The following is a 21,168-nucleotide window of genomic DNA, read 5'->3' on the forward strand; positions in this document are numbered from 1 at the left end:
ATTCTGTAGTAGTTAGCAGATGTATAAAATAAATAATTAAATAAATTAAAGTAAGCAGATGCATGAAATAAATAAACATGGTAATGGATAAGTGTTTAGTTATTTTCAAAACTCTCAATGAGATAATTCTTTTTGAGGATGATTGTGGTGTCTAGAGTATTGCCCCATCAGAAGCCTTAAAGCTTGGTGTCAAGTAAACTCCTTAAAACAAATTCATACAGGATTTGATGGTAAAATAAAAAGGAATAATAATTATGACATACGAGGCGAGGCCCTGTTCGCCGGAAACTGAAAGTACTTTGAACTTTGACCCTCACTTGCTGCAGCTGCAGCCCATACTTCACTGAGCATCCGTCACGATGTGCAGTTAAAACTTTCTTTCATTTCCTTATCGCATCACATTTCGATTCAACGTCTGTTTCGTCGTCTGTTTTATAATTAGTTTGTATTAATTTCATCGACTGAAGATATTTCAGTGAGGTAAGTTCATCCTTGTTGTTCATACTTGTTGTTGAAATGTGATAATTAATTTCTTGCGATCATTGCTTTTAACACCGATTGTTAAAACTTAGCAATGTTAAAATAATGTTATGCAACATGTGCATTGTATATGAGCATATATTTGAGAAAGGACAACAACAGGTCTACAGAAAAATGTATCTGCTCTTGTGTAGTTTGAATGGCTTGTGCTAAGCTGAGCTTTATTTCTATTTAACTCCACTCCTTTGCAAACTAAAAGAAATGGATTTAGAAGTTAGAAATATAAAAAAAGAAAGAAACACAAACAAAAATAACAAAAGGAGAGAAAGCGAGGATGGGAGTGAGAGCCGCAATTATTGGCGCTGAGAGAGAGAGAAACCGAAAATAGAAAGAAAGGTTTTAAATAAGAAGGAAAACAAAGTATGTTTTATTTGCACTAGCAAACCACAGTTACTAGTGTCGGTAAACAAAATATTCCCTCTGTAGTAACACACTTTGGAGGAGAGAGGGAGAGAGCTGCTTGTGATGGACTGCAGGATATGTTTTGTCCTGTCTGCATTCTGGATGCTGACACACGGTAAGTAAGACAATTTTTCAGAACTCAAGGAACGGAATATGAAACAGATACTCTCAGTAGTTTTATAATTTTTTTCTTCTTGATTTTTATCCATTTTTTTTTTTTGTTTCCTGTTCTCCTCATTTAGCCTTCTTTCCGTCTTCCATTTTGTCTGATTCCTTTCTTGCTTCATTCGAACTCTTAAAGTTAATAACAAAAATCAAGACAGACAAGGACCTGTTAAATTAATTCTTCTGCTGTCTTTGGAAAACTGAGGATTTGACAGCTGGAAAACGCTGGTAGAATGAAGATTGAACTAATGACACATTTTATGTCAAGTGCCTATGATAAATCTAACAAGTATTACCAGAATATTAAAGCAGCGGGCAAGCATAACATTCCGGTTAGAAAAGTTTGACACTAATATATCCTATAGTACACATAGACAATAGATAAAGTGCTAAAATGTTTATTTTGATATGGCTGAATCAACGAATAACATTTCTCCTACTTAAAGGCTTACCCCAGTGCAAAATCTTTCACCTTCGATTTGGGAGAAGTTAAAAACATCATTTATCACGAAAGTAGGTTTGCAGGAACATTTTAAAATCGTTAAATTCATTAAAATGATTAATGTTCGTATGAACATTCTAGAATTTTGAAATTTACTGTCATAATTAATTAGCAAAAAAAAAAAAACCACTCCCCTAAAGTTTAAAACCTGAAATTCAATGACCTCTCAAATGAAGAAAGACAGACATCAAGCCACTTTGTAAGTTTCATTTTTTTTCCCAGGTTTGACTTTACAGCCGTGCCACAACGGTTTTGATCTGACCCTCGGGAGTGTGAACACCATCACGTGTTCGGAGGTTAAGGACAATGCTGTCGTCACTTGGAGATACAGCATGGGTAAAGACACCACTGGACATTTGGCTGGCGAGTGCCGAGGGTTTTCATCGTCGGGAGACAATTCTTGCGGGTCGGCACTGTTAAAGCCACAGATCGTTCCCCACAGGGTGTCTCAAGCCAGCAGCACTTTGAAGATCAACGCCACTGGAAGCTTGGAGCCTGGCTTTGTTTCCTGCGCAACGCCTGGAGAACTGGTCAAGTGTGACTTCGATGTTGTTTGTGAGTGGTCTATGTTACACTGCTCCTAAATTCTAAAATGCCTTTTGCTCTGTAGTACACCTTTAATTGATTGACTACTGCCTTTAGTAAGGTTGGTGATGTTATTTGTTGCTGTATGGTACTCGTTCACAAAGTTCCATCAACCGCTGAGTCTAAGTTATAAGTGTTCCACTCTGTTCCACGATTGGCTGGTTACTGAGCACTGCTCCTGATTGTCTGTTGAGACCCTGCCGAGGGCGTGAGCTGTGAAGCGCAGTTCGTGGTCGACGTCACAAACTTGTTCCTGAGGGGAGCGTGTAACGTCACGATGATGATGTCTTCAAGACACAAGTATGACTGCCAGTGGTACAGCCTGAATAAAGAGGTATGAGCAGCAGGCTGACTACTTCGGATCTTTGATTAATTTACAATCTTTGGCTTTATGGGATGAAAGAATCCATTACATACTCTAAGAAAAGGAAAATAAAAGTCGGCGCTGACTAGGGGAACAGCGACGACGACGACGACGACGATGATGATGATGATGATGATGATGATGATGATGATGATGATGATGATGACTTTTTTCCAGTCCTCTTTGAGAAAGCAGTTGATAAACGTTTCCATGGTGACGAAGCCACTGGCTGACGGTAGCCGCAAGGTGTCTGGGTCCTGTGCCGTATCCATGGCATTTCCAGCGGAGGCTGGCGTGTACACGTTTGGCGTCGTCATCACGCCAGGACAAGTCGACACACAGGCTGTCTTCAGGGGCTCGCCCATAGTTCGTAAGTCAGGTTGTTGTCGACTTGTTCATAACTAAAGCTGCAGTGCTTCTACCTCTCTTCGTGGTTTGCTGTCCATTGGGTTACCAGAGTTGGTAAGCTGCTGTCGTCTGGTCCGCCACAGTTTGTTTTATAGGTTGAGTGTTTTGTTGTTTGCTTTCCTCATTTGTTCACGGAACCCATTTTTCTGTGCGTTTATTAAAAGATGTTGATCACTTCAGTCGGTCTGTAAAAGACATTATTGCCTGATTGGCAGGCAGAACAGATCAGTAAGTGTGCGTAGACACACACAGAGGACATGCGTACTGGATACAGAACAGGCTGATATAAAAGAATATAAATGTAAAACCTAAGACAAAGATCTACAAAGAAACCCTCCCTGTAGCAAGCTTTTGACCGATGCAAGAATCACACAGACAGGGAAACTATCAAAATGATCATCATCAACAATAAGAAAAAAATTATTAGAAAATCAGTTTTACTTCACTTACAGAGCCCCCCGCCGCACCTCGCATCACCTGTTCTCCAAAGGGTTACCTGCGGGAGGGACAACCTCTGACCTGCTCCTGTTCCTCGACCTCCCTCGGTCTTCCCAGAGGCGTTTTGAAACTATCCAAAGTCAGCGGTAACCATGAAGGTTCGAAGTCTGATGTTCTTCACACAAGTCGAGATGATGGGGCTACTCTGCTGATGGCGCCTTACAACGTCACCAGCGAGGACCACATGTTAACCTCCTTCCACTGTGACGTCATGTGGGCGAACGTCGTACCAGGCGACACCTACACGGTGCAAGTGGGATGTAAGGGGTGCAATATGTTTCTGTACTCTGTACTCTAGTCATTTCTAAAAGAATAACAGGAAACATTGTTTCCAACCGAATAATTTCATATTGTGAAATATTAATTTATACTAAATATTGCTAATTTGTGCCGAATAATTTAATATGATGATGATTTGTTCCCAAATAAATTAATATGATAATTTGTGCTGAATAATCTAATATTATAAAATTTTATTTGTGATAAATAATATAATATTATAAAACTTTGATAATTGGTGCTGCGCGTGATGTGTGATAGCACAGAAAACAGTAATCTGGGACGGAGGCTCAGAGAGGGGGAGATCATAATGATTGAATACTTTTCCTAGAAACAATCTTTTTCCTGGTCATGTTAACGAAAAATTATCAGATGGGGCTTATGAAAATATTTTTTATTGCATTTATCGTTCATTCATTTTTTTCATGTTTTAGCATAACTAAATTTCAATAATTATAGTGGCGAAAACCTTTTGTTGATAAAATAAGGAGTATTACACTTTCATTTGCACGCATTTCTACCATCAACTAATGAAATACAACCTGATGCAATGTGATTTCGTTTCAGTTCCTCCGTCTAAACCGACTTTTAATGTACAAAGTTCTGGAACATACTCGGTTAAAGAGTTTGATACCCTGACTATCCGTTGCGAGTCTGAGGGCAGACCTTTACCTCAAGTACGTCTGAGAAACGACACAACGGTTCTGACAAACGGCTCACGGTCGGCAGTCCTGACTATCCCTAGAGTGTCTTGCCAAGACACCGGAACATATTACTGCGCAGCTGCAAATGAAGTGGAGGCTGGTTCCGTCACCTCTGAAGCCTTCTTAGGGGTTTACTGTGAGTCTGTCACATGGTCATATCACCAACTTATATTAGTGGACTGCCGGCAGACGATTTTTTCCAGTTAACTACTAAAACGAGGCATGCTACTACAAAGCTTTCGGTCTAGTCACATTCTTTGTTTAGGCTCGCCGAGACTAACAGCGGAGAACTTCGCATGAGTTGATCTTGGCAGACAGACAGCAGTCCATCTATACACGTCCGTTGTCATATAGACAAGCTAGCCGGAGGGACTGTCACCTCACGGTCAAGCAGGTCAGAGAAGGGAGCAGTCCGAGAGAGGCCGCTGACTATTAGAAGAAAAGGAGGGCCGGTGGTTTCAATTGTTACAAAGATCTCCCACTATCTCTTTCTCCCATCCCTAATTTAGTCAGTTTTTATTTTGTTTCTCTTTATTGGATGCCCTCGCAAACTATCACATTTTCAAAATTTTCTGAGGTGCAGTATTTTTTTATTTTAAGCCTCCTCTACATCTTAAAATAGACAGAATAAACATGAAAAATGAAAAATAAAAACAACAAACACAATAAAGCCTGCGATGATTCTGTAGTCGAAAAGAATATCTATACCTAATTGGGGAGGATCGGACAAAAGATTGGATTTTCAAAGGCTTCCCAAAAAGACCCACAAAAACCTATTGGGACAATCTTCTTTTATTTTTTAAATCCGTCATCCTGGATTTTCTGGAGTGAATGTTTTTCTCCTGTATTCTATAAAATAGCTTCGGTGCGCACTATAAATAGAAGTTTCTGATATATGATTTTCTTTATCTGATTCAAACTTTTCTTTTTTGTTTATGGGTAAATTTTATCATTACAAAATAAATGTGTTCGCGAAAAGAAAACCTTAATCTCTCCATTTTTTGTGTGTGACATGCAGCTTGAAGAGCTAAGCTTTCATCTTTGGCTGTGTATCGTGCCTTCAAAGAATGGAATAAGGACGCTACAAGCTTGTGAAAAGCAGTCGGAGCGACTGAAGACGTGAATTTATTTGATGATCTGATGTTCTGTCTGTCTTTCAACAGGTGCTCCTCGGCTACCTGGCAACACCGACCATCCCTCTTTAATCAAGTTTTCAGGGCAGAGGGTGCAGCACACATTTGACGTCATCGCTTACCCTCCACCACGCCTCCATGATATAACCGTTCTTGACCTCAAAACCGTGAGGTTCATCGCAGACAAGACTGGATCAGACCTGAACGTCACCTGCAGTCATACGAACATTCGCCCATATCTGTCCTCCTGCACGATGGACATCAGCAACATCAGTCTCCCGCTGAAGGCCTCAGCTATCTACAAGGTTACCCTAGTGAATGAGCTTGGCCATGTCGAGCATTCAGTGAATATTGTAAACGGTGAGTTTTTACCCGAGTTAGATGATCTAACAGTTTGGTTGTTGATGTTTGACAAAGATGTTTCAATGTCTTAGTTGACATTTTGCATCCCACTAGTCCTTTAACAGTCATTGCAGACGATGAAAGCAGAGACACAACAGAACATTATTTGAAAGGACTGGGCGTCGGCATCGGTGTTACCATCGCCGTGTGTTTAGCTGTCGTTGCCATGGTAGCAGCGGTACTCGTCGTCCGTCGTGTGCTGGACCCCTTTACTCAATGCTGCAGGATACGTAAGTCTTGTACATCTGACCCCACTTCCGGTCGTTGAGTAAGCCTTATTCAGTCCAAGAAGATTTTTTTATTGTATCAATGGAACCTCTCTGCTACCTTCATTGACATCGACTTCAAGCACGTTATGCTAGGTATGGGCCATACTTACAGTTTGTGTAGTTAGTACAAACCTTGTCCAATTTTTTTTGGCATATCACATGTTTACAGTTTTAGTCTATCAATGTCAGCAAGCTTTTAGCAAATATTTAGCTTCGTCTAGTCTCGTTTTTTATAATCTTGGCATTATACTCACACTATTTACCTCCTTAACAGAGAGAGACAGGGACATCTTCAGCGGTCCTCGTAGAAACAGAAACACGAGAGCTGAGGCTGACGAGGGTTTCGTCACAAATTTGAGATCAAACACTCAGTGTGCAAAGCAAGGTGAGAAATAGAAAAAAGTAAGTTCTGTTTCTCTCCTAGAACTTATCTCAGTTGAAGATAATATAGAAAACAGAAAAACAAAACGAGTAGCAGAGTGAAGAAACAAGCAATCTTTTACTTTGACGATCTTTTACTTTTGCAGGGTCTTGCAGTGTGGAGGATGTGTATGAAGTGACTGATGGCTACAACAACTACACCAATAACTCACTAAACGGTAGGCCGGCCAGGCGAGTTCTGGATGATGATGACGGAGAGTACATTTCATGTGCTTAGAACCCAGACTGAGGCTGCCATCGTTTGTAATGGGGACATAGTCGAGGTCATGAATCACAAAAATTCCTGACCTGTTAAAGTATCAACAAGCAGCTGGCTAGAGACACATCAACACACTGAAAAATCTACTCATGTAGCATTCCAGGGGTTCGGCATAAGAAAGAAATAACGAGATAACGAGAGGATAACGAGAATGATAAATAGTTTGTCTCTAGCGGTTATATATAACAGTGTATATACATATATAGTGTGTGTGATATAAATGTTCATAAAGAAGCAAAATATAATGTAAAAAAATAAAATGTGATTGGTTTACAGTCTTTTTGGTATCTGTTGCTGAGGGAGGCTGAAACAAAAGGCGCTACTGCCAGCAAACTGAACTATTTTATTCTACATTTCTCTGTTTGTGAAAAAAAGGAAGGAAGGAAGGTAGGAAGGAAGGAAGGAAGGAGGGAAGTGCTGAAAGGCATGAGTATGTGCAAAGAACAAGGGTTCCCAACTCTATCACCTATTTTGTAAACAAATTTTCAAGTGTAAGGAGTTGAGAACAGGATAAAAATAGAAAACTTGTTCACGTGACGTGAGTAGCAGCTCTCATTACGACTTCAGTACTGCTTTAAGCACTGAGACTGATTGATCAATTGATTAATTGAATGACTTTAGAATTGGAGAAGATGGAGGAAAGGAGTTGTTGGGGTAGATGAGAGATTAAAGAAGGAAGGCTGGAAGCAGGAGATGCAGACGAAGGAGAAAAGAGAAGGGAGATAATAATCTGAGCAGGCTGGAGAAGAAGGGGAAGTAATTTTAAAGTATGCATGTGAGTGTATGTGGTGAGTGATTACAGCTTGATGAGACAAACTTGACAACGAATATAATAAGTAACAACTAGAGTCACACCTATGCATATGTATACACGTGTACAAACAGCGGTATGCGTCAGACCGTTAGTTTACCTACGATCGTGTCCTCAACATTGTCACGCGCGCCCATACAGTATATATAATAGAGTCACACATCTGAACAAAAGACAGACCTACCAATTATCTTTTCATTTCTTTCATACAAAACCCAGCGTTTAGTTGCTTTATTATCTTTCTTTTCTTTTCTTTCACATCGATAAGTAATTCAGCAGATGTTTAACAACAGTCACAATGGTGATACAAAGACTCTTTTGAAAAAACAATTGCTGTCGTTATTAAATTAAAATTTAGCTTAATTTGACCCACTTCGTAAACATAAAATATTTATTCCGAACAGTGGAATAGTAGGTGTTAGTACTAAGCCATTAGTTACCTTCATTCCTCTCGCAGGTGATATTCGAACCCCCACCCCACTGGTCAGATAAATGCTCCCTGTCCCTTTGAGAATAAATGTAGGTCTATATTTAGCTCTTATCCAGAATAAGTCGACACAAACAGTGAAGTTGGTAACAGCGAAAAGAAGCCATACGAAGAACACGAAAAAGGAGGAAACAAGGGGGAAAAAGAAACAGGGGAGGGACTGAAAAAGGGAGGTAATACTGAATCTCCCAGTCACTGGAAAAGGGAGATAATGCTGAATTTTCCCAGTCACTGGGAATACCAAATCTCCCAGTAACCGGAACAGGGACGTAAACTAAATCCTGAAGGTTTCCCACTGATGCAGAGAGCTGTACTGCCACGAGGCCACAGAATTTCATGCGGTGATTAAAACCTGACTAAACTATATCCCTATCCCTCGGTTCATCAAAGGCAGATCACTAACGGCACATAACTCCACACCGCCCTCTAACGTAAACCGATGCAAAACATAAACAAATATAAATCATTATCACCCAGTTCATTAATGCTACACTCGTCCCACACCATAATCCCCTGTGAACAATGGATCGCACCCGAGCCTCGATCCCCTCTGGTCAGTAGGATCGACCAATCTGTTAAGTACTTCCGTTACTTAGCAAGAAAGTTCTGCCTTTCGTCTAGCTTTCTTCATGCTTGAGTTCTTGCCCCACCTTGATTCCAAAACTGAAGAGGTCGGTGCCAATATGTCCGTATTCTGACTTATGTGATGCCGAAAACTCAAGGTTTATGGGTCTAAGATATAATTCTTTTAATCAAGGGGTCTAGCCTTGAGAATTGCGCGGAAGGAGAACCAAGAAGAAGGGCTAGAGAGGCAGAGGGTAAATTTTGTGGGTAAAACGGATGGAGATCAGGAAGATAAAGGAACGGAAAGGGGAATCATAAAAGGAAATATGTTTTCCTTCTTGTTTCATGCTAGGGAACAACACTTACACCATCATCGAGAGACCAGTAATTAGGGTATTAATTAGCACACCCAATGAGAATCCAGGAAACCGTTTGTCACATCCACAGACGTAGGTGCGCACTCAAGTGTGTATGAGGAAACCTTCAAACCTGTCACCACACTACAGGTGAACTAGTCACCAGACCCTCATTTCCATCCTTACATAGGTACCATCGGTTGTCTGTCTCTGTCTTCTTTTGTCTTTTTATATATGTCTTTCTTTTTTGTCTGACTTTCTTGATGAGTGCAACGAACAAATAAATGGATGGATATACGCAACTGTTTGTCTGCATGTGTGTGTGTGTTGTCCTCTGTTCCTGTGGTAAATACAGCACAATGCTGTGAAAACCATCTCTCTTCCTCATGAAACACGCGTTATTATTATTAACCATGTGCTCAGTATGTCATTGTTTTTAAGGACCAGGAAGAAACAATTTTTCTTGCCGTTTGTTAACTCTTTGGCGTGTCCACTCTTTAAGAATAATCAAAATTGTATTGAACGAGGATGCTTATTGGAGTGCAAGCGACATGTTCAACACACACAGCACGATGCACTTCTGGTGGGCTTCACAGGCTCACCGCCATGCAAAGCTTCTTGCGATGGACAGCGATGGTCAAGTAGTCCGAATGACGAAGGAAGTTTGAATGGACTTAAGAAAAGGTTTGAAATCTTTTTTTTTTCTTTTAAAAAAAATCTACATTACATTCAAAATAAATTTGCATGAGTGATTCGTTGTAGCATCTCATGAGGAAGGATAAAAGAATGATGGCTGTGGCATGAAGACTGTACGACGGCAGTGACATGAAGACAGTGACATGAAGACAGTTTTATGGCAGTGACATGAAGACAGTTTTATGGCAGTGACATGAAGACAGTTTTATGGCAGTGACATGAAGACAGTGACATGAAGACAGTTTTATGGCAGTGACTTGAATGACTGTGTAGAATCCTTTCTTGAAATCCTATTATTTTTCTCTAATCGTGTTTCATCGGATCACAGGACTGTCCTTTAGTCACCGACTCGATGTCAAATACAATTTTCTTTCCATGTGTAGTCTTCTTGATTCGTTTCCTTTAGTCATCAATATTTTACTTCTTCCCCCTCCTATCTCTCTTTCCCTCTTTGTCGACTTTCACAACTAGTACCTTATCACTCTTCACCAGTCTGCTTTTTCTTCCTTTTTTGCATGTCCTTTTGTCTTGTAGCTTATTTTTTTATTTTTATTTTGGCTGGAAACTTTGCATCTTGCTTTGGCTTATATTTTTCGATCTCCCTCGGTTTTTTTTTTTGTTTTTTTTTTTTGAGACACTCGCTAATCTATGTAGCACTCACGAGTGTAAGTGTCGAGTGGTTTCAGTTTTATAAAAGTGTTGATATCATCATGCGCCATCTTGGCAGTCTGACTAGAAGTATTCTGCTCGAGCTAGTTAGCAGTTGTTTTGCTCAAGTGTGTGAAATTCATGTTATTTAAAGTCATTTTCCATGAGAAAAGCATTATGATTTTATTATTGAATACTAACACGGCATCAGCTACAACATGCCACTTCCTGCTGTCTCAACCTATACTATACCCCATAGTCTAGGTAGTCAAGCACACGTACTAACTGAAACCCAACAACACATTTATACTAGCACTGCTGTCTGAAGGTGGACAATGGCCAAAGTCCGACAGCTGCTCACCAATTAAAGTCTAGTTTATATATCATAGTCAGATATATAAGCAGAGAAAAAAAAAGCAGACGATAAATTATTGTACGTAAAATAAATAGACGAATTTCACGATGAGGCAACAACTTGACCAGAAAGTATGCGGAAGAATATTTACAAGAAGAGAGTGAAAATAGCGATGTAACCTGTGTTGATAAAGAGTCATTACGATGATACGATGAGGCATAAAATAGCAGCAGAAACAGACGAAATTTAGAGAATTGTAAGAAGATTAATTTTTTTTAGCCTGGGCAACAGTGCTGTTGAAAACTAGCTTGACAGGAAAGCCTGGGCGTACGTGAAATGTAAAAATACTGCGATATAGACCCAGCCTGATATGTTAGCCTGGTTGTACCGGAAATAGATGGCGCTAGTCTGTTGTCTGACTTCCTGCTTCCTCCTGTTAGACAGACACAAATGAAAGTGTATGAACTCTAAAAAGTGCAGCAACATAATATAACAAAGGTTACATTGCACTGTCATACGGAATCATTACCTACTGCTCCTTGTATCTTGTCTCTTGTCTCCGTGTAGGAAAAACCCACTATGGAAATCTATTATTATTATTATTATTATTATTATTATTATTATTATTATTATTATTATTATTATTATTATTATTATTATTATTGCTGATAAGTAGTTTATTTGTTAAGTGAATCCATCAATGTATATGTTTATTCATTAAATTCATCCGGTCGTTCGCTTGCTCATTCAGAGCGGAGAGGGTGTTAAAAGAGAGAGAGAGATGAAGAAGAAATAAGGAAGGCGGAAGTTCATGCTTTTAAGAAAGTTTCTATAACTGTGAACATGCCATTCAAGGAACAGATGCTTGTGTTGCTTGTAAGCATTCTTTTCAAGGAAGCAGCACAAGTGTATGTGAAACGGTTTCACACGTTTGACCGTGTTGTACACATCACTGAGAGAGAGAGAGAGAGAAAGAGAGAAAGAGAGAGAGAGAGAGAAACAACAGGCGTGTAGATGAAACAAAGATGGCTCACATTATTATCCCGTCAATGTAAATGCTTAAAAGGAAGCCTGAATGTGCACAGAATTTAAATCTGTTGGATTACAGACCTGCTTATTCCAGTTTATGTCTATACGAGGAAATATTAATCAAATTCTATGTTTTCACTTGATAATAGGTCTTTTTTTATCGCAAGAGGGCGAACAATACAACTGTTTTGAATGCTGAACCTTGACCCTCTTGCTAGCACACATTCTTTCCAGGTTTTATGACACAATGCGTCTTCCATACATCGATGCTGTAGGTGACCACAACGGCACCTTACATTCAACATCAATATTTCTGTCTACATTGCTTTCATTTTCAAAATAAATAAAAATATTTCCTCCTTGTGTGCTGTCAAGCATGTTACATTCATTTGAGTAGATTTTCCCCCCCTACGTTTAAGTGGAGAGACAGAATGAATGAACAGAAGAAAGAAAGCAACAGAAAAAAAGGGGGCAGAAACAAGAAAGTCAGACAGAAAGAAAGACAAACACCCGGTTAAATATTGTTTACACTAGAAACGATATAAGAGACTGTACTAGCAGCTTTGTTGTTGCATCAGCATCATCGCTCGAAATCGACTCTTCTTTGGAATTGTTTGAAAATTTGTTTTATCAAAATTGGAAGCAGGGAAAGATAATAAATGTATGAGTGATGATGACATCATTTATAGAGTCGCTGACTAGTATTCAGATTATTTTGATAACTTGGATGATACAAGTTTGCCAAAAATCAAAAGACTGAGTGACAAATGCTTTTGGAAAATCTCTTCTTCATCTATGATCCATGTTTAATAAATTAACAAATTTTATGATGGGGTAAAAACTGCCGCCAGGATTTGGATTCATTGAAAGCAAGACACTGATTTTCAGGACTGTTGGTGAGGAATGGTTTGATGATTGACAGCCAGTGCTGAGGCTCTCCATGTCCTCCTTCCAGATGTTTGAGAACCCAAGTGAAGTGAGAATATTTCTGGCGTGCCTGAGTCTGATCTTGAACTTTCTATGAACACAGAGCCTGTTGGAAGCAAACAGCACCAACATGAACATGAACAGTGAGCCCGTGTATGCGTCGTCTGACATCCCTGTGACCACACCACGTGTCAAAACGACTGGTGAGTAGTTTGAGCCATCAGTGGTTCTTAAACCCTCAAATAAGCAGTATATACACATCATTACATTTTCTTTCTTTGTGTTGTAAACATGTCGGGAGAAATATTATAAAAGTGTGTTTTTATATTCACACTTTAATTTCCTAGTTGACTGACAGATGTTAAATATCAGATTCAACGAAAGTCTTACTAAAGCGAATTAAATATGAGTTTTCTGGTTAAAATTATTCTATTGGCAGTGTCCATGCTTGTCCGTACGAGAGCGTGTTTATATGAGTACATACACAAATATCTGGTTAACTTTTTCCTGTATGTCTCTATTTTTTTTGAGTTTTTTTTCTGTGTTATGGTTCTTCTTTGTTTTGTTTGCATTTTTGCATGTCTGCCTGATTATTTGGGTGGCTAGATGTGCGTTGGTTGTTCAATCTGTCCATCCACGTTTCTGTCTGTTTGTGTGTCTATTTGTTTATTAATATTTATTTTGTGGACTCTACAGCCTCAGTGCCCAGTTTCTGGACTTTTTGGAATATAGCGACAATCGCTGGCGGTGTAGCTGCTCTCGTCTTTGTCACATCTATCATCATTATCATCGTCGTGCTGTGTAAACGTACGTATGTGTGTTATATATATATATATCTGCGCGCGTTTGTGGATGTGAGTATTCGTGAATCTTTGCACGTGCGAGTGCTTGTATACATGTTTATGTGGGCCTTTGTGAGTGGGTCATTGTATTAATGTGCCGAAGTATGTCTAGTACGTGTCTATGTTATGTTCACGTTCGTGGGTGAGCGCGTGTCTGTGTATGAGAGAGAGAGAGAGGGGGGGTTATACGAATACGAATAGTATATTTTGTTACGATTTTGGTATTACAGGAAAAGTGTGTGTAAGAGAGGGAGAGAGGGAGCGAATGAGACAGAACGAACGACGGAGAGAAAGAGTCTGTGTGTTTAGCTTGCGTGCATTCATCCTTTAGTTCGTTTGTTTGTCCATCCGTTGAATCTTTACGAGCTGTTGCGTTTGTTTGTTTGTTTGTTTGTTTGTTTGTTTGTTTGTTTGTTTTCACCTTCATTTGTTACATAAGTTTATTTTGACCATGCTAGTTTCGGCCAAGTGGTCAGTTTTGAACCAGTCTACAATTTTAACGAGCATTAAATTAGTGAAAAGACAGACTGACTGTCAGATTTACTTGAGTATTTTTAAATACATTTTCTGTGTAGTTTTGTTAGTAAAACAAATCGCATGATGTAAAGTACAATGATCATCAGACGTACGTTAAGAAACAACCACTTATTAACATAAATATTAATGTTTACTATTTTAAAATATTTTGAAACTATTTCAGGACGACGCGAATCAGTCCATGAGGTTAGTGTAGTGGAGTACCCGGACCTTTGCACAGCCTCGTCAACATTTTTCCTGTCGGTGGAGGACACCGACAACGATATATTGGCCGTCAACGACAGCAACGCCGACAACGACAACAGACGCAGCCGAAACCCAGGTCGTCATGTCAACAAGGCACCCACATCCGTCGCCTTGGCGCCCACTGCAGACAACATTTCCCAGAGACCGAGCGAATGTCTGCAGCCTGCAGAGGATGAAGTGGAAAGTCCCGTGGTGCCTCGCAAAAAACATGGCGGCGGTGGCGCTTTTGGTAGACAACTCTCGGAACAAACTGTAGACAGACATGGCGCTGGGAGCGCTTTTAATAGACAGGTTTCAGAACAAACTGTAGACAGACATGGGAGCACAGTGGACAAGCGCCAGTCTGAAAGCGAGGCTATCTATGATGTTCCGAAAATCGCCTTCAAGAGGATTGCATATGGCAACACGTTAGTGTGGACCAGGGACAAGGGGGCGGGCAGGAAGTCCAGCACACCCTCCGATGATCAAAGGAAGAGTTCCAGGTCAGGGGTTGTGTACGACATCCCCAGAAACTTGAGTGTCAAGAGATCTCGAATAGCGAAAAGTTCACAATGAGTTTTCAAGAAGTTTGTGGCAGTTCGATTCCGTTCGGGGAACCTTTTTGTGAAAAGGATGTGTGAAATGACTGTGAACATCTTTCTTCAAGCTGTTGCAAAGTTAACGGTGAAAAATGTTTATATGCATTCTAACAATCAAACGACACTTTTTTCAAAATATAAAACATAATTAAAATGGTGAGGAACATTGTTTCCAAGAGTATCCGTGTTTTGACTGTGTGCTACAGTCAATGTTAGAGTGTTGTTAACATATAAGGTTAAAAATATCAAACCTGTATGACTTCTCTCCAATTATCTTTAAAACATATCACACTTTGGATTTAGAATTTAAAGGACAAGAAGTTTCCAAGTTTTACCTCGGGTGAATGAGAGGAAGCCATCATCTACTTAAGTTCATATACTAGTCTATACATTACCAGCTTTTCTTTCTACATTTTGCTGACTCCTTTTACCTTCAAAGAAACATTTTGTGGATTTTTCTCCGTTTTCGTGATTTAAATGACCTTTTAATTATTGAAATAATCTAATGTGGATGACCTTTGTGACTTGTATTGTATTATATTGTTGTAAGATGATCCGTTTGTCTGAAAATTTGTTTAGGAAAAATGCTAATGGAATCATTAAAGTACATGATAATTTCCCGCCACTTCTCTCACTGTTTTCTCTTTTCGTCGGTGAAACAATTCCTTTTCTATTCTACTGCGATTGCTTTCATGTCCTGTATACTTAAAGACCAGTCTGGACTGTGAGCGTTTTTATCAGATATCAGTAGACATAGGTGATAAAAAACTAACCTGTAAATGTCAGCCTCCAATCCCCAATCAGTGAATTAATTATCCGCTACGATTCGCACTTGCGATTAACGAGCGCCGCTAACTGTACTACGTCACGTTGGTGCACCATTCACAACATTACCTGCAGTCAACACCAATCAGAGAAAGAGAATGAGAGAGAGAATGAGAGAGAGAGAATGAGAGAGAGAGAATGAGAGAGCGCCTCCTGTTCCTGATGTTTGCGAAGTATTAAAGACTCAGGGGCAACTACTCTTACGTACTGTACTGTGCCGGGGTGTGCGCTGATGTTTAACTTCTCTTTGATCTTTTCTTTGTGTGAGGTAGTCCCCGTTTCTTTTGCGTGTACTCGTTTAGGTGTATTCTCGTTTTGTTTTGTTTGTTTTTACTTTTGGATTAAACTTCTTATTTGTATCGTTCTTTTCGTCTTTGTTGTGGTCTTCGTTTTCTAAGGTTGGACAGGTAAGTCCAGGCTGAGCGACTGGGTGCGTGTTCGTGCCGGCTGTGCGAGTGGTCGCGAGCGTGCTTCTGGTGACGCTGGGGGTGATGCGCGACAACGCAGCAGCAGAACAACGGATTTTTTTTAAGAAAGAAGAAAATCAGCCCAAAAATAAAAGAGAAAAAATATGAAATAAATAAAAATATTTGCCTACAGCACCCGGTGTTCCCAGGCGGTCACCCATCCAAGTACTCACCGGGCCCGACGTTGCTTAACTTCGGTGATCGGACGAGAACCGGTGTGTTCAACGTGGTATGGCCGTAGGCGAGAGCTGAATGATTAGAAAACTATAAAACAATTTGTAGACTACCTTGTCCTTGCATAGAGACAACGTGGTATGGCCGTAGGCGAGGGCTGTTTGTTTAGTAAACTATAAAACAAATTGTAGACTACCTTGTCCTTGCATAGAGACAACGTGGGCCTACATAATTTCACGAGCATAAACTGCACGAGACAGCCTTTAGAGCCAGCAAGGTGAGCCAGTACGACCAACACCAGACACCTGCTCCACCCCTGCAACACCAGTCCGCTAAATGGAGACAGCATCCCGGGTACCTAGGAACCGCCGACGCAACTCCCATCAAGTCCCACGCCAACGACAACCACCTTAGCACAGCTCTGGCCTATGGATGCTCCCCACAAGCAGACAGGAAACATGTGATCACTAAGGTAGATACACCGAGGTCATGTTGTCCGAAGACGATGTGTCATGGCAAGAAGACTGTGTGAAGTTTGTGTCACAAGTTGTTTGTGCCACGAGACTAGCCCTACAACTACAGGTTTTTATTTTGAGCAAAATGAGTGAGTAAACAAAGCGTTTTCTAAACTTGAAACAGTGCTCGGCTATTTGAGTAACAACAGTTCGCACCCAGCACAACATTCTTGATACTTTTATACATTCATCACCTTAGACATGTCAAGTCAGCTTAGGGTCTTTAATCAAGTTACACAAATTTTACATACTTCACCATCTCACAAAAGGTCAGCATCCTTGGCCATGCTGTAGAAAATACTCTTTTTGTTCGCAAGAAGCACGTGGGGCGAGTCTCACTCACTCACTCACTCACTCATCAAACCACAGATGTCCATCTACGAAGGGGAGGTCGTGTGTGTGTGTGTGTATATTGTATCTGTGTGTGTGTGTGCACAGATTAGTCACGTGCTGTAGACAAGTGTGGCCCTAGTGTTGTCTGTAAGACAATAACAAGACAAAAGCACACAAACCTCGACTTGCCCAACATGCACCACGTGACCCCGCCCCTCACACAAGCTGTGACCGTTGCTAGGAAATGAGTTTCGCCAGCTGACACTCAGAAAAGTATTCTTCGGAAGGAAGGAGGGAGGAAAAAACAAGGCAATAATGCTTCCTGGGCAATAGGAAGGTAGCCCTGCACTAATATATTGTAACTGCGTGCAAACAGTTTTGTCACATAATTTGTAAAGTCTCCTTTATTGTTCCATAAATATATATATAATATTTTTTTTACCAAATATTGTGTGTAACTTGCTACAACAGGTCACTGGTTCTATCTGTATACACGTGTGAAAACAAATTTTTGTAATTCCACATTTATCTATTGTTTGTAATGTAAAGCATTCAAGTACATTATAAATATTAACCTGTTTTTACTATTGTTACTATTGCTGCGTTATTCGTTGCTGGCACGAATTTCTTCTTCATCTGAATCTGATGAAGACCACATCTGAAATTGAACAAAAACCATCGGTGGTTTCTTATCTGTTATGATAAACTATACAAGAAAATACATTCCATAAGAAAATATTTTTTATTCATTTCGTGTCATTCTTCTTGTTCCTAATTGCCCGAGTGAAGCGTAGGGCCTCAATTTTTCTTTCATAGTGATAATATATACACAGCTTTGTGTGTTCAGAGATAACTGAGTGTGTTTGTTTACAGGTGACAGCTTAGAGTATCACAACAACCAGAGTTTTACAACGTATGACAGAGACAATGACAAGAACTCTGCCAACTGTGCCTCTGTGTATCACGGCGCCTGGTGGTACAACAAATGTGGCTACTCTAACCTCAACGGCCGATACAAGGCTGACGGGGCCTCGGGTGCTGACGGCCTCAACTGGTATCACACCCACAATGACTGGAGGAGCTTCACCTTCAGCGAGATGAAAGTACAACCAGTGTAACATCGCCTTGTCTCCTGTACTCTCACTGCTTACACCCTCAGTCTACTGTACACCACACGTGACACTCGTGACGTCACCTCAGTGCAGATGACTGGTCTCGCAAGTTTATGATGTTGCTAAGTTTATTTCACATCTTATTTTGCATGGATATATCAAGACGATTTATAAGTAAACAAGTGTTAATTTTAAATCATGAAATTAACATATTGATTGTACCTAAAGATAACCGATAGTTTCCTCTAAATTACACAAAAGCACAGAGACTGATTGTATCAAATACTGTTGTTTATTTTTTTAACTGATGACAACAACACAAGTCTTTAATTGCATTATAGAAAATTTTGATACACGTCTTCTGGGTCAAAGTTTTCCTTGTATTTAACTGAAAGTTTACACTTAGCTAGATCTTTAAGATAAGCAGACTTTTAACATAAAAAATATAATTATTGCCAAGAGTAAATTGATATTGCTATAAATGGAATTAAAATTGCCAGCAATATTGTTGGTATTTATTTACTCTTTTTACTACAGGACACAACTTGACGACGAACTCACTGTTACTCCCTTTTAAAAAAATTATATAAATTATCACACCTGTAGTTAACATATCACATGCATCATCAATTTTAGGGAATTAACAAAAAAACTTTGTTTTTATATTTTGTCTACACTCAAAAGTTGAAAAAGCCTACGCGCTAGCAAAAGGAACATAGACACCTTACAATACCTGTATTCTCTCTCTCTCTCTCTGTCTCTCTGATTTCACCCGCTCTCTTTCCCATTTTTCTCTTCCCATCTTTTGTTAAGTCGTCATACACTCTTCAGACATATTTATGGTACTTATTTACTCATTTTACTAAAGGACATAACTACAAGACGACTCACTGTTACTTCCCCCCCCCCCAAAAAAAAAATTAATTATCACACCTGTAGTAAAGATATCACATGCATAATTAAATTTTATGGAATTTACAAAAAAAACTTGTTTCTATATTTTGTGTACACTTAAATGTTGAAAAAGCCTGCGCCAGCAAAAGAAACATACACACCTGACAATACCTGTGTATTCTCTCTCTCTCTGTGATATCCCTCGCTTTCTTTCCCGTTTTCTCTTCTTATCTTTCCTGAACTCGTCACAAACTCTTCACACTTTACATAGAGTTTTCAAAAAAAAAAAAAAATTTCTACAACCTGTACAATAAGACACCTGATGACTGATGTGTGACAAGGTGTGCATTCGTTGTATTGGTCACATGGTCATCATTCCTTCTCATTGTAACAGCCTACATCTTCCTCTACAAACATGTGACGCTGATGGGTACACAGCCAGAATGATTCAAAGAGGTATAAAAAGACAGACAAGCAGTCACACAGAAAGTCACACAAACAAACACACAAGTTAAATGAAGCATCCATACAGAGCTGCACACGTGTTATAATTAAGGTTTCTCAGTACAACGATTGACACAAACATCTGAGAACATTATGGGTGAGTCTCATTACGACAGAAACATTTTAAAGTTGATGTTGTGTAACAAAACTGCCTTATTCTGGCTGTCAGATGGCAGGCCGATGTCTGACATGACACGAAGCTGGACAAAACAGTAGAAACAGCAGATATTTACAGGCTAGTTTTATATCGCCTGTATGTACTGATATCTGCAAACAACGCAAACCGTTCAGGTTGGTCTTTAACATCAAGTTACGAAAGACAACTCTAACCGATGAGTTTCTTCTTCGGTCGCTAGTGCATCTTCTCATTATCTATCGTCAGATAGCTCTTGTACAATCACATGTATGGAATATCGTGGAGGAGTCTGTTTTATATGTGTGACTTTCCTTCATTTGTTGACCACTAGATGGCGTTTCTGTAGACGGCTGCTGCGACGCTGAGCTACTGAGATGTATCATACCTACATAATAAACACACGGACTGGTGACTAAATTTTTCAGAATATTCTAGAACAGTTTGGTCGCTGACAGTAACAACATCAAGGTGGTCGTATTATGGTGCCTCACAGTAACAAACAATAACTCTGGACACTGGGAAAGAGAGAAAGAGGAGTAAAAAGTAAGAGAAAGATAGAAAAAAAAAGTAGAAAGATGAAATATTGTGACAGACAGAAAGCGAGAAGGATCGAATTACAATGATGGATGAACATACACACGTGGCAAAATAAAAAGACAGAAGTGAGGAGAATAATCAAAGAAGAGAGAAAAGCCAGAGGTGGAGTTACAAGGAGACATGAAACGTGACCCACTTCTCTGAATAACAGATTACAGTGGACATCACATGTACACGTACACAAGTCTTTGACACACACCTGATAACAGTGTGTTCTGTTTGTGGTAAGTCTGAACAAGTTAGTCTTCTGTGTGCACACGTGTACATTTTAACAGTGTCTTACGGTAACCGTGTAATAATTATATATGTGTAATGTGCACATTATAATGACATTACATTACATGATAAAGTCTACATAACCCTGTGCTCTGTTGTGTTTACCAGTTACATTGCAACAGTAAACACAGCTATCTCAGTAATAATGTGCATTGTAACAACCCCTTGTAATACAAACCCACAAGTATGTGATATTATGATCTGTGATTCACAGGCTGGAACCACGTGATCGACCTTTGACGTGGACTATAGAAGAATGAAACAGTAACACTGACATGATCGTCCTTTGTTTTTTTTATCCCACATCT

At 39.7% G+C, this 21,168-nt stretch overlaps 2 protein-coding genes and 1 non-coding gene across 6 annotated transcripts; 2 read left to right on the top strand and 1 right to left on the bottom strand.

The window, feature by feature from the left end:
* The first annotated feature begins 344 nt into the window (after nucleotides 1-344).
* LOC112568183 lies at nucleotides 345-7,222 on the top strand. 3 transcript variants are annotated; one of them, XM_025245345.1, is made up of 11 exons: nucleotides 345-480; nucleotides 967-1,057; nucleotides 1,832-2,164; nucleotides 2,389-2,528; nucleotides 2,736-2,928; nucleotides 3,419-3,724; nucleotides 4,311-4,583; nucleotides 5,611-5,940; nucleotides 6,048-6,212; nucleotides 6,526-6,636; nucleotides 6,779-7,222. In XM_025245345.1, exons 2-11 carry the CDS (start codon nucleotides 1,006-1,008, stop codon nucleotides 6,907-6,909), a joined length of 2,034 nt encoding a protein of 677 aa, XP_025101130.1. In that variant the 5' UTR covers nucleotides 345-480; nucleotides 967-1,005; the 3' UTR covers nucleotides 6,910-7,222. The 3 variants fall into 3 exon arrangements, with proteins under 3 accessions (XP_025101130.1, XP_025101131.1, XP_025101132.1); XM_025245346.1 differs by having other exon boundaries at nucleotides 6,057-6,212; XM_025245347.1 differs by lacking the exon at nucleotides 4,311-4,583.
* Nucleotides 7,223-9,644: 2,422 nt separating this feature from the next.
* LOC112568186 lies at nucleotides 9,645-16,216 on the top strand. 2 transcript variants are annotated; one of them, XM_025245351.1, is made up of 4 exons: nucleotides 9,645-9,853; nucleotides 12,928-13,027; nucleotides 13,521-13,631; nucleotides 14,367-16,216. In XM_025245351.1, the coding sequence occupies exons 2-4, from the start codon at nucleotides 12,955-12,957 to the stop codon at nucleotides 15,002-15,004; spliced, it is 822 nt and encodes a 273-aa protein (XP_025101136.1). In that variant the 5' UTR covers nucleotides 9,645-9,853; nucleotides 12,928-12,954; the 3' UTR covers nucleotides 15,005-16,216. The 2 variants fall into 2 exon arrangements, with proteins under 2 accessions (XP_025101136.1, XP_025101135.1); XM_025245350.1 differs by having other exon boundaries at nucleotides 9,646-9,853; nucleotides 12,786-13,027.
* Nucleotides 16,217-16,443: 227 nt separating this feature from the next.
* Nucleotides 16,444-16,562, bottom strand: LOC112569719. The gene has a single exon (XR_003100526.1). It is a non-coding gene; the product is annotated as a 5S ribosomal RNA (ribosomal RNA).
* Nucleotides 16,563-21,168: the final 4,606 nt, after the last annotated feature.

This window comes from Pomacea canaliculata, linkage group LG7 (assembly GCF_003073045.1).
Source record: "Pomacea canaliculata isolate SZHN2017 linkage group LG7, ASM307304v1, whole genome shotgun sequence".
NCBI lineage: Eukaryota > Metazoa > Mollusca > Gastropoda > Architaenioglossa > Ampullariidae > Pomacea > Pomacea canaliculata.